This window comes from Echiichthys vipera (genome assembly GCF_963691815.1).
Source record: "Echiichthys vipera genome assembly, chromosome: 15".
Classification (NCBI taxonomy): Eukaryota; Metazoa; Chordata; class Actinopteri; order Perciformes; family Trachinidae; genus Echiichthys; species Echiichthys vipera.
In genome coordinates this window covers 28,531,527-28,545,274 of record NC_139840.1, presented here as the reverse complement: position 1 = coordinate 28,545,274, position 13,748 = coordinate 28,531,527, and the positions used below count along the sequence as shown (strand labels likewise).

Genomic DNA, 13,748 nt, shown 5'->3' with positions numbered 1-13,748 from the left:
ACAGACATTAAAATGGCTGTGCTGAATGTGCGCTCATCATGTTTTACAAGTGGTATTTTAAAAACACAGATCTAAAAACAGTGATGGGTGTCATCTGTCTGTGTGTAATGATGGTTTTGACGGTGTGGATATTGTCCTTTGCCACTGGGGTCGCAGAGGTAGAGGCGGGGGTGAAGGTGAGTGTGAGTGAGGTGCAGAGGGCCTGTGTGTGGGTGCAGTGAGTCAGGAGGTGGTGGTGGTGCAGGACCGGACAGTCAGGTCCTATTGTCTTAGCTGGGCATTGAATACCTGCCTGCTCAGCAGAATGTCGCTGAACACATTTAAAAGTGATGTTGGATGGGTACCGTGGCTATCTGGTCCTTCCCTGGGGTCTTGTTTGAAGAAACGTGTCAGCCAAATTTTTATTAGTGGTGGAACGCGATTACACACATCCCATACGCAATCACATATCAATATTTGACACAAGAAGCAGCGTTTTTCAATCTAAGTGGATTTTGGTTTATGACTTTATAAACACAACAATGAGTTTAAACAACAAAATTTGTTTATTTTTTATCAGTAAGCACTAACTTTTTGTAAACTTTTACATCTTAAACACATATGTTTTTATTGATAAAATAATAAAACAGTGCTTAGTACGGTACATTCAAGAAAAGTTGGAACCTAACATTGCAAAAATATTTAGAATAATATCCTTGGCATTAAATAGAGTGCCCCCCCATGTTTTCAAAAACACAGAAACAAAAATGGTCCATCAACTAATGACAGTCCCTCAGGAGTTTTGTCTGTGCTAATGTTAGCTGCAGCATGTTCAGCGTTGTCTGTGCTAACGTTAGCTGCAGCATGTTCAGCGTTGTCTGTGCTAACGTTACCTGCAGCATGTTCAGCGTTATCTGTGCTAACGTTAGCTGCCGCATGTTCAGCGTTGTCTGTGCTAACGTTAGCTGCAGCATGTTAAGCATTGGGGTCGAGCAGAGGCTGAAGAACTCCGGTGGGAGGTGAATTCTTCCACAGACGTACTCTTGTTAGTGTTTCCACTTGGTCGCCCACTGAACCCAGCAACAACTCATCATCTGCTTCTCATCGGTTTCATTTCTCTAGTGTTGTGTCCTGTGCGTCACTATTATGGGCCGGGCCCAACTGTTTGGACAATTTATGCGGTCTTAGTGTTTGTCCATGTGAAGCACTTTGGTGAAAAACCAAATTATTGAGTAAACATGTTAGAGTAGATGATCAAGTTATTCAGACTTAAACGTAAACCAAAAAATTTGAATTAACTTGTGACCACTGTTTATGCACTGAACATGTTTTTGTTATTTCACTGGTCTCCAACACAAAGAAAAGCTTAAAAATGGTTTAAAATTTAGACTTGCTGTGGGCGACTACAAATCGATGAGATTCCACATCAGCTACACAATAAAAACCCTGTTTTTCTGACCAAAAATACATGGAAGGGAAGTCCTGCCACTGCCTACAATTAGGACACAGATGTCAAACAGTAACGTTTTATTCAGGAGAGAGAAAAAAGAGGCAACATTCGTCTCAATAGCATAACACTTTAGATTCAAGGTTATTTATCGTGCCAAACTACATATAGATGGGTCAAGACCACACTCTATGACTTATTTATGATTTACAGAGATTTCCTGTTCTCTGGAGGTTCTGTATGTTCAAAAATAGTCAGATGTCTCAATAAACCATATTAACAAAGTTCAAAGTAAACGCTACAAAGTAACACATCGATCTGTATTAGCTAACACCAAAATATATAGTGTATATGTTGCCCAAAGACATCAATTGAGTAAATATAGATGCATATTATTGAGCACAAACAACATTTTAAGATGTTTTTATCAACAGGGAAAAAAATAAATCTGCAAGACTATCTATACCAGGGCTGCCGAACCCTGCTCCTTGAGGGCCACTGTCCTGCATGTTTTAGGTTTCTCTCTGCTCCAACACACCTGAATCTAATGATGTATTTTCTGCATCTTTTGTTCTCTGTTTTACAAAGACCTTGTAGTGTATTTTTCTTTTTACAGGCATTTAAAACCTGTAAGCCTTTTGAGATCCAAGGACAATCTGCATCTTTAATTTTCCTATTGAACTGTTTGGTAGGGTAATGTTTGTCATATATTGACTTCAATATTGTTAAGGATTTATTCTACGCTTTGTCAGTGTCATGCACCAATAGGTCTTTTTTTAGTGCATTTGTGGAGTCATCTGTCCTCATTCGTTAATATTCTGGATTTTTGTCTGGCTTAGTGTCCTTGTAACTGTAAAAACAGGAAGGTGGTCACTGATGTCAGTGATTAATAGTCCATTTATTGTGTTGTTTCCAATGTCATTATTGAACATGTTATCAATTAACGTGGCACAATGAGGTGTCTGCTTGGTCGAGTGATTTTTGGACGAAGGCTCATGCTATACATTGTATTGATGAATTCATCCGTCAGTTTGTGATTGGTAGGGTTTATGAGGTCGATGTTGAAATCCTCACAGGTGAAATGTACTTGACTCCCTCTTGAAAATGTGTTTTCCATCCAGTTAGTGAACACCTCAATACTTGACCCAGGTGCTCTATTTATACAGCTGATGATTATATTTTTCTCTTTTTCTTTGTAAATGTCTACTAGTATGCATTCAAGCACATCATCAACAACACCTGACAGATCATCCACAACCTTAAAATGCAATGTTTTGTCAACATATATGGCTACTCCTCCACCACCATTATTTAGTCTGTTTATGTAAATGCATATCCCTCCAGTTCAAACTGATGTAAATATTCCTTTATATTATTGAAGTTTGCATACTGGCTCCTGCTGTTAAAGTGGATAATTGATAACTTGCCATCCGTTTTAATGTTCCAGTTGTAGTGATCATCTGTGTTGTAGCTGCAGTTATTATTGATGGAGGAGGAAAAATTGTTGTCTGTGTCTGTCATTTTCCACATCTTGTGTGTTGTGATCCGTATATTCAAATGATTTCAGTTCCTGTAGGTCTTGTTCATTAATCCAGTCTATCATTAAGCCCTCATTCTCAGATGTTTGCCTTTTTGAGTGAGATGTTTCCGTGTGTCATGGTTGTGTGATGTAGTTGCTTGTTACCTCACAGCCCAGATGATCATTGATATTTGTCCAGTTCCTCACTATTTCTGATGACAAGCACTTTGGCCTCCTCAGGTGATCTGTTAAGTTTTATGAATATTTTACAGTTTGTAGTCCAAGTGTTTTTGTATTTTCCTCTGTTTTCTCAAGTAGCATGCTTTTCTGGCTATGTCAGCGTTGTGTTTTGTGAGTTGCTCGTTGATGAAGACGTCAGTTCCTTTCAGTTTCCTTACCTGTTTCAGCAGATTGGTTTTGTGCTTTCTGTTGACAAACCTTAAAATCACAGCTGGCTTGTCACTGGCACTTAACCTAGGCAGGGGGTGGCATGCATCTATGTTGGTGCAGTCCCCTCGGATTCCTTTGGACTGCAGGAAACATGCCACCTGTTGATCCATAGAACTGTCGTCCTGTTCCATGGGCTCCCTTCTGCTGTCAGCGGTCACCGCACAAGCATATGAGCGGGGTCTAATGTGCAGCCCTGTGATGATAACGTGGTTCATCCTGGTGTACTGCTCTAGGTCTGCCACTCTGCTTTACAGATAGGCAATCTTCTTTTCCTTTTCTGCGTTCTCCATTCAAAGAGCTTTCATCTTGTCAGCCAGCGCTAGGATGTTTTTTCTGTTGCAGCCTGACAACAGAAACTTCCTCTGCTAGAATGTCGAGCGACTTTTTTATGCCTTTGCCTTCCTCAGCCGAGAGGCCCTTCTCCCGACCCATTGCTGTCTCTTAGCCCGGTTCCGTCAGCCAGGTGTGAGCCGATCAGCTGTTAGCACTGTCTGTTGGCCAGGCGGCTAGTAAACTTTTCGGCAAACATCTTTGTAACCCTTTCTTTGTCTGTTGTCTAAATCTGAATCAGAAAACCAGGTCGGGTTGTACCGAGGGGTATCCGCAGTCAGTCCAATGTCTGAAATCCAAAATCAGTAGTTGAGAACTCCAGAAAATCAATCGAAACCAAGCGCCAAACACAAAGAAACGGCAAAACTTACTGACACTTCAAGCTGCAGTAAAGTAATAAGAACAAAAGAAGAGATCCAGGCAGAGGACAGGCTCTCTATGGATACAGACACCACTGATACCACTCATTAAGATAATCTGGGAATCATACTGGATCTACAGACTCCAACTTCATGCTCTCGACACAAAATCTGGCCCCAAAAGTTTTTTACAATTTTTCCTTATTACATTATTTTGGACTGATTCTCACAGCAATAGTTGAAAAAGTTCACATCTGATATACAATCTTGAAAATCGTTTGACTGGTGTGTTAGAGCAGGGAGAAACCTTAAACATGCAGGACAGTGGCCCTCCAGGAGCAGAGTTGGGCAGCCCTTATCTATACACATAGGCCTATTTACAATACAGATTGTATATCAGATGTGAACTTATTCAACTATTGCTGTGAGAATCAGTCCAAAATAACATAATAAGGAAAAATTGATAAATCTTTACAAAATCTTTTGGGACCCGATTTTGTGTCGAGAGCATGAGGTTGGAGTCTGTAGATCCAGTATGATTCCCAGATTATCTTAATGGAAAGTAAATGGCGCTCCACTAAACTGGAGGAATCTCACTTAGTTTGGCAAGAAAGTCTTAAAACATATAGGAAGGCCCTCTATAATGCGAGAGCAGCCTATTACTCATCTTCAATAGAGGAGAATAAGAACAATCCTAGATTTCTTTTCAGCACTGTAGCCAGGCTGACAGAGAGCCACAGCTCTATTGAGCCATGTATTCCTATAACCCTCAGTAGTAACGACTTCATGACCTTCTTTAATGACAAAATTATAACTATTAGAGACAAAATCAACTCGCTTGGCACCAATTTTTCATCAAACCCAGGGACCTTAGAAACTGTACGACCTGATATATTCTTGGACTGCTTTTCTACAGTCGACCTTAACAAATTAACCTCTACTATTTCAGCATCAAAATCTTCTACTTGTCTCCTAGACTCTATTCCAACTAGGTTACTCAAAGAAATGTTACCTTTAATTAGCACTCCTGTATTAGATATGATTAACATGTCTTTATCAACAGGTTATGTACCACAGTCTTTTAAAGTAGCTGTAATTAAACCTCTTCTTAAAAAGCCCAGTCTTGATCCTGAGGTACTAGCCAACTATAGACCTATATCTAACCTTCCTGTTCTCTCTAAGATCCTCGAGAAATTAGTTGCCAATTAGTTGTGTGACTTTTTACATAATAATGAGATATTTGAGGATTTCCAGTCAGGATTTAGAGCAAATCATAGCACTGAGACAGCACTGGTGAAAATTACTAGCGACCTTCTTATAGCTTCAGACAAAGGACTTGTCTCTGTGCTTGTTCTACTAGATCTTAGTGCTGCCTTTGACACTATTGACCATCACATCCTCTAATTGGCATTAAAGGAACGACACTGAGCTGGTTTAAGTCATATTTATCAGATAGACCTCATGTTTGTACATGTTAATGACAAATCCTCCATGCACACTAAAGTTAGTCACAGAGTCCCACAGGGTTCTGTCCTTGGACCGATTCTATTCACCTTATATATGCTTCCCTTAGGAAATATTATAAGGAAGCACTCCATAAATTTTAATTTTTATGCTGATGATACACAATTATATTTGTCGATCAAACCAGAAGAAACCCATCAGTTAGATAAACTTCAAATGTGCATTAAGGAAATAAAAAGCTGGATGACCTGCAATTTTCTGATGTTAAACTCAAACAAAACTGAAGTTATTGTACTTGGCCCCAAAGGCCTCCGAAACTCTATAGCTAAAGACATTGTTACTCTGGATGATGTTGTGTTGTCCTCCAGCACCACAGTAAGGAATCTGGGAGTTATTTTTGACCAGGATATGTCCTTCGATTCTCACATAAAACTAACAACAAGGACTGCATATTTTCACCTGCTTAATATTGCAAAAATTAGGAACATTGTGTCTCAGAAAGATGCAGAGAAACTAGTCCATGCATTTGTTACTTCTAGGCTGGACTATTGCAACTCCTTATTATCAGGCTGCTCCAATAAGTCTGTTAAGAGTCTCCAGTTGGTCCAAAATGCTGCAGCTCGTGTACTAACTAGAAGAGAACATATTTCTCCTGTATTAGCTTCTCTGCACTGGCTACCTGTAAAATCTAGAATAGAATTTAAAATCCTTCTCCTTACGTACAAAGCTCTTATTGGTCAGGCTCCGTCGTATCTTAAAGAGCTCATAGAACCGTATTATCCGACTAGATCTCTGCGCTCTGAGAATGCAGGGCTACTCGTCGTTCCTAGAGTCTCCAAAAGTAGAATGGGAGGCAGAGCCTTCAGCTACCAAGCTCCTCTCCTGTGGAACAAACTCCCAAATGTTATTCGGGAGGCAGACACTGTCCCCTTATTTAAGAGTAAACTTAAAACTTTCCTCTTTGATAAAGCTTACAGCTAGGACTTACGATAAGATTTTATTCTGCTTAATTATCTATAGGCCTAGTCTGCCGGGGGATAATACTTTTCCTGATAGTCTGAGCTTCTCTCCTCTCTGTCTGTACCATTCATGTCTCATCAATGCATGTTACTAATTCAGCTTCTTCTACATGACGCTTCCTGCTGCTATTATCACTGTTACTCATATATACTATCACTAGTTTAATAAACTATCAAATTTGTAGCTGTATCGTAGCTGCTATTGCCACTACTCATCATTGATCATGTTTGCCACCATAATTATTATCATTTTCAAATTCTGTCACCTTAGCTGTGCTTGTTTCTACTATTCTGTTGTATTAACTGTCTTAACATATACGTTATATTCACATTACTATAAATATTATTATAGTTACTGTTAGGCTTTGCTTGCATCTCTGGAAGTGTGTCTGTCTGTCTCTCTCTGTCCTTCTGTGTGTCTTTTCTCTCTTTCTCTCTCCTTTTCTTTCTCCCCAACCGGTCAAGACAGATGGCCGTCCTCCACAGAGCTGGGTCTGTCTGACGTTCCTGCCTGTTAAAGGGAAGGTTTTTGTTGCCACCGTACTCTACAGAGGAATTAAATCATAAATAAGTAATTGAGTGTGGTCTTTACCTACTCTGTAAAGTGTCCTGAGATAACTTTTGTTATGATTCGACACTATAAATAAAATTGAATTGAATTTAATTGAATGAGTGGTATCAGTGGTGTCTGTATCCACAGAGAGCCTGTCCTCTGCCTGGATCTCTTCTTTTGTTCTTATTACTTAACTGCAGGTTTTCTGGAGTTCTCAACTACTGATTTTGGATTTCGGACATTGGACTGACCCCTCGGTACTACCCGACCTGATTTTCTGACTCGGATTTAGACGAAGAAAGGGTTACAAAGCTGATTGCCGGAAAGTTTACTAGCCGCCTGGCCAACAGCTGACAGTGCTAACAGCTGATCGGCTCACACCTGGCTGACGGAACCGGGCTAAGAGACAGCAATGGGTCCGAAGAAGAGCCTCTCGGCTGAGGAAGGCGAGGGCATAAAAAAGTGGCTCGACTTCCTAACAGAGGAAGTTTCTGCTGCAACAGAAAAAATATCCTAGCGCTGGTTGACGAGGTGAAAGCAGAGTGGCAGACCTAGAGCAGTACACCAGAATGAACAACGTTATCATCACAGGGCTGCACGTTAAACCCCACTCATACAGTGCATCCGGAAAGTATTCACAGCGTTTCACTTTTTCCACATTTTATTACGTTACAGCCTTATTCAAAATTGTATTAAATTAATCTCTGTCCTCAAAATTCTACACATAATGTCCCATTATGACCACATGAAAAAAGTTTTCTTGAGAGTTTTAAAAATTTATTAAAATTAAAAAACAAAGAAATCCGCTGCTTTGAATGTCCCAATGAGCACAGTGGCCTCAATCATTCATAAATGGAAGGAGTTTGGAACCACCAGGACTCTTCCTAGAGCTGGCCGGCCGTCTAAATTGAGCAATCGGGGGAGAAGGGCGTTGGTCAGGGAAGTGACCAAGAACCCGATGCTCACTCTGTCAGAGCTCCAGCGTTCCTCCGTGGAGAGAGGAGAACCCTGCAGAAGGACAACCATATCTGCAGCAATCCACCAATCAGGCCTGTATGGCAGAGTGGCCAGGCGAAAGCCACTCCTTAGTAAAAGGCACAAGGCAGCCCGTCTGGAATTTGCCAAAAGGCACCTGAAGGACTCTCAGACCATGAGAAACAAAATGATCTGGTCTGATGAGACAAAGATTGAACTCTTTGGTGTGAATGCCAGGCGACATGTTTGGAGGAAACCAGGCACTGCTCATCACGAGGCCAATACCATCCCTACAGTCAAGAATGGTGGTGGCAGCATCATGCTATGGGGTTGTTTTTCAGCAGCAGGATCTGGCAGACTAGTAAGGATAGAGGGAAAGATGAATGCAGCAATGTACAGAGACATCCTGGATGAAAACCTGCTCCAGAGTGCTCTTGACCTCAGACTAGGGTTAATTTTTCAGCAGGACAACGAATGCAAGCACACAGCCAAGATCTCAAAGGAGTGGCTTCAGGAACACTCTGTGAATGTCCTGGAGTGGCCCAGCCAGAGCCCAGACTTGAATCCGATTGAACATCTCTGGAGAGATCTGAAAATGGCTGTCTCCCATCCAACCTGATAGAGCTTGAGAGGTACTGCAAAGAAGAATGGGCAAAACTGCCTAAAGAGAGGTGTGCCAAGCTTGTGGCATCATATTCAAAAAGACTTGAGGCTGTAGAGGCTGCGAAAGGTGGTTCTACAAAGTATTAAGCAAAGGCTGTGAATACTTATGTAAATATGATTTCTTTGTTTTTTAATTTTAATACATTTTTAAAATAAAACAAAACTCTCAAGAAAACTTTTTTCAGGTGGTCATAATGGGGCATTATGTGTAGAATTTTGAGGACATAGATTAATTTAATACAATTTGGAATAAGGCTGTTACGTAATAAAATGTGGAAAAAGTGAAACGCTGTGAATACTTTCCGGATGCACTGTATGCGTGTGCGGTGACCGCTGACAGCAGAAGGGAGCCCATGGAACAGGACGGCAGTTCTATGGAGCAACAGGTGGCATGTTTCCTGCAGTTCAAAGGAATCCGAGGGGACTGCACCAACATAGATGCATGCCACCCCCTGCCTAGGAGAAGTGCCAGTGACAAGCCAGCTGTGATTTCACGGTTTGTCAACAGAAAGCACAAAACCAATCTGCTGAAACAGGTAAGGAAACTGAAAGGAACTGATGTCTTCATCAACGAGCAACTCACAAAACACAACGCTGACATAGCCAGAAAAGCATGTTACTTAAGAAAACAGGAAAATACAAAAACATTTGGACTACAAACTGTAAAATATTCATAAAACTTAACAGATCGCCTGAGGAGGCCAAAGTGCTTGTCATCAGAAATAGTGAGGAACTGGACAAATATCAATGATCATCTGGGATGTGAGGTAACAAGCAACTACATCACACAACCATGACACACGGAAATATCTCACTCAAAAAGGCAAACATCTGAGAATGAGAGCTTAATGATAGACTGGATTAATGAACAAGACCTACAGGAACTGAAATCATTTGAATAAATGGATCACAACACACAAGATGTGGAAAATGACAGACACAGACAACAATTTTTCCTCCTCCATCAATAATAACTTTAGCTACTACACAGATGATCACTACAACTGGAACATTAAAACGGATGGCAAGTTATCAATTATCCACTTTAACAGCAGGAGCCAGTATGCAAACTTCAATAATATAAAGGAATATTTACATCAGTTTGAACTGGAGGGATATGCAATTACATAAACAGACTAAATAATGGTGGTGGAGGAGTAGCCATATATGTTGACAAAACATTGCATTTTAAGGGTCAGGTGTTGTTGATGATGTGCTTGAATGCATACTAGTAGACATTTACAAAGAAAAAGAGAAAAATGTAATCATCAGCTGTATAAATAGAGCACCTGGGTCAAGTATTGAGGTGTTCACTAACTGGATGGAAAACACATTTCCAAGAGGGAGTCAAGTACATTTCACCTGTGGGGATTTCAACATCGACCTCATAAACCCTACCAATCACAAACGGACGGATGAGCTCATCAATACAATGTATAGCATGAGCCTTCATCCAAAAATCACTAGACCAAGCAGACACCTCATATTGCCACGTTAATTGATAACATGTTCACTAATGACATTGGAAACAATACAATAAATGGACTATTAATCACTGATATCAGTGACCACCTTCCTGTTTTTGCAGTTCATGATAACAACTACAAGGACAATAAGCCAGACAAAAATCTAGAATATAAAATGAGAACAGATGACTCCACGAATGCACTAAAAAATGACCTATTGGTGCATGACACTGATCAAACAATTCAATAGGAAAATTAAAGATGCAGATTGTCCTTGGATCTCAAAAAGTTTACAGGTTTAAATGTCTGTAAAAAGAAAAATACACTCTACAAGGTCTTTGTAAAACAGAGAACAAAAGATGCAGAAAAAAAATACAAAATTAATGAACTAAAATATTAAGAGAAAGCAAGAAAGAATACTATCAAAGTATTGGAGAAGAACAAAAATAATATGAAAGGGATGTGGGGCATACTAATCAAGGTCATAAAAAATGGTCCAAAGCAAGTGAGTTATCCTAAGTATGTTATCTACAATGGAGAGGATAATCACAACATGAATGAGGTGGTAAACAGTTTCAATCACTTTTTTTTTTGGTAAATGTTGGGCCTGAACTTGCAGGAAAAATTCTTTATTCTGTGCCTTCTGCAGAAGTTAATTCTGTTAATTGATCGAAATCCTGCCTCCATGTTTCTCACAGCTGTGGAAGAGAAAAATTATTGATAAAACCAAAAGATCTACATATTGTGACAGACTTGATATGACTGTTGTTCAAAAGGTCATAGAGGGAATTTCAGAACCCCTTGCTTACATCTGTTATTTATCATTTCAAACTGGTAAATTTCCTAACAAAATGAAAACGACAAAAGGCATTCCCTTGTACAAAACGGGCGATAAACAACTTAAACACAATAAAATTCTAGAAAAACTATTAATTTACAGGTTAGCCAAATTCATAGACACACATCAATTACTTACAGACAGTCAGTACGGATTCAGGCCAAACCGTTCAACAGCACTTGCATTAATGGAATCAATTGAGGAAATTACAAACTCTATAGATCAAAAACAGCACGCAGTTGGAATATTTGACCTAAAAAAAGCATTTGACACAATCAACCATGAAATACTTTACAATAAACTGGAACCGTACGGCATCAGGGGGTTAGTTTTAAATCGGTGATACTTAAAAAACTAAAAAAGTTATCTTAGTAACAGGAAACAATTTGTGCGGTAGTGTGGATATTCCTCTTCATGTTTGGATATTACATGTGGTGTACCACAGGGGTCAGTACTGGGTCCACAATTGTTTATCCTGTACATTAATGACATTTGTAAAGTTTCAAAAGTGCTCAAGCTGGTATTTTTTTGTTCTGGGGCTCATCTGCAGAGACTATTAGAGGTGCTAACCCTTGAAATGGACATGATAAAAGGCTGGTTTGACAAAAATAAATTGTCACTAAATTTGTCCAAGACTAAAGTCATAGTCTTTTGCAATTTTAAAATACATTCTCAAGTAAAGATTAAGATTACAGGAGTGGACATTGAAAGAATGCATCAAATTGAATTTCTTGGTGTGGTAATGGATGACAAGGTCAATTCGAAATCTCACAAAGTATGTACAATCTACACTGTCGAGGAGTTTCAATATTGAGTAAAGCTAACCATAAGTCACAAGTCACTACATATCCTATACTGTTCCCTGGTTTTGCCATATTTCGAAAAATATGCGAAACACACACACACACACACACACACACACACACAGACACATAATCACTAACTATAATTTGAAAAAGAGCTATAAGAATAGTTCACAAAGCTGAATATCGAGACCACACAAATTCATTTTAAAAAAAAGTCAAAAACAATAAAATTCATCGATATTATAGAATTAAAAATGGCACAAATATTGTTCAAAGCAAATAATTTATTACCTGGTAATTTACAAAGACTATTCTTCAGTAGAGAAGGGGGTTATAATCTGAGGGGGAAGAAAGATTTGATTAGATTTTTTTTTGTGCGTACGGCAATGAAAAGTTTCTGTATTTAAGACTGTGGAACAGTATGAGTGTGAAGTTGAGGCAATATACAAGTCCGATTTAGTTCAAAAAGATGTATAAAAAAAGTATAAAAAAGAGTCTTCACAAAGTACAGAGAGGCAGAAGGAGGCCTAGGAGGAGGCCTTTACTAAAAAAATCAAAAATAAAATAAAATAATAATAATAATAATAATAATAGCAATTATAAAAGGTAAAGGCAAAATGTCTAAGCTATATATTATGAAATAGATTTATAATGGATTTCAATGTAATAAAGTTTGAAAATGGGTCGCATTAAATAAGTTATTCTTCTTACTACTCCTTTTCGGACATGTTAAATTGTTTAAATATTTTGTTGGTTATTTTGTGTTTCATTACTGGAAAAAAAAAACAACAAAATAATGTTGTTCTGATTTTGTTAGTTTTTTGTTTTTGTTTTTTCCCTTTTCTTTACATTTCTATTTGTTATTCCATTCTTATGTTCGCAATAAAAAAATTAAATAAATAAAATGATATACCACTCCTGAGAAACATTTTCAGTGCCTATATAGATGGTTCTGTTCTAGGAAATGGGAAAAAGGTCCAATTTATATCAGATGTCACTGCAATGCTCTGCTGTATTTTGCAGTTCTCTGCTAGGCTTAACCATATATGATTTAGCCTACAACATGGGCAATTCATTAGATAAGATTGGATCACAATAACTTCTTCATTTGTTTCTCAGTCACTATGTTAGGAGCAGTGGTTGTTGGCATTGGCACAGCAGGTTGGGTGAGGATAAGAGACATGTTGGATCCTCAACCTGGCAGTCCAGCAGAGAACCTCAGTGTCAGAGGTTTCATTTCCAGGTAATACACACATGCTACTTGTGCATTCTGTGACTTCCATGTCTAAAAGGATGTAAAAAAGACGCTCTACTCACAGATAGACCATATTATTTCTAAACTAATGACTTTCACGCTTAGGTTTACATTTGTTTGTATTTTGATGACCAATATGGACCATTTATTCATTCATTCCTTCATCTTCAACCGCTTGTCCCTGTTGGGGTCGCAGGGGGCTGGAGCCGATCCCAGCTGACCATATAAAATAACTACCAAACATATGTTTTGAATACCATATAATAGCCTACTATAAAACCCATTCAGAGTGAGCCGTCACCTCCAGAGTCTTGTAAATCGCTCCATTTGAGAGGGCGTGCCCTGAAACTTTCAGAGCGGCCACATTTTACCATAATGGAAACAAGCCATATATCTCTTATAACCCTGACAGATGTTTTTGTCAACAGAAGAAGTCTGGGCATTCAGCAGGGAGTGAGTCAGATCTCCGTCGAAGAGGCTGTGAGCAGAGACGACATTCATGTGGCGTTCATCTGCACTGAGAATGCGTTGCATGAGGACAACATCAGGTAATGCGCAAGGCTTCACAAAGTCTCTGCACTTGAGCTGTGTTACATTAAATAGGTATATACAGTGAATCATTCAA

At 39.1% G+C, this 13,748-nt stretch overlaps 1 protein-coding gene across 1 annotated transcript in view; it reads left to right on the top strand.

The window, feature by feature from the left end:
- blvra (biliverdin reductase A) overlaps positions 1–13,748 on the top strand; it is a 34,955-nt gene that overhangs the window by 1,234 nt on the left and 19,973 nt on the right. Inside the window, exons 2-3 of the mRNA XM_083928867.1 lie at positions 12,988–13,111; positions 13,552–13,671. Coding sequence (XP_083784993.1) covers positions 12,993–13,111; positions 13,552–13,671 — 239 coding nt within the window. The 5' untranslated portion in view covers positions 12,988–12,992. The remainder of the gene's footprint in view (positions 1–12,987; positions 13,112–13,551; positions 13,672–13,748) is intronic.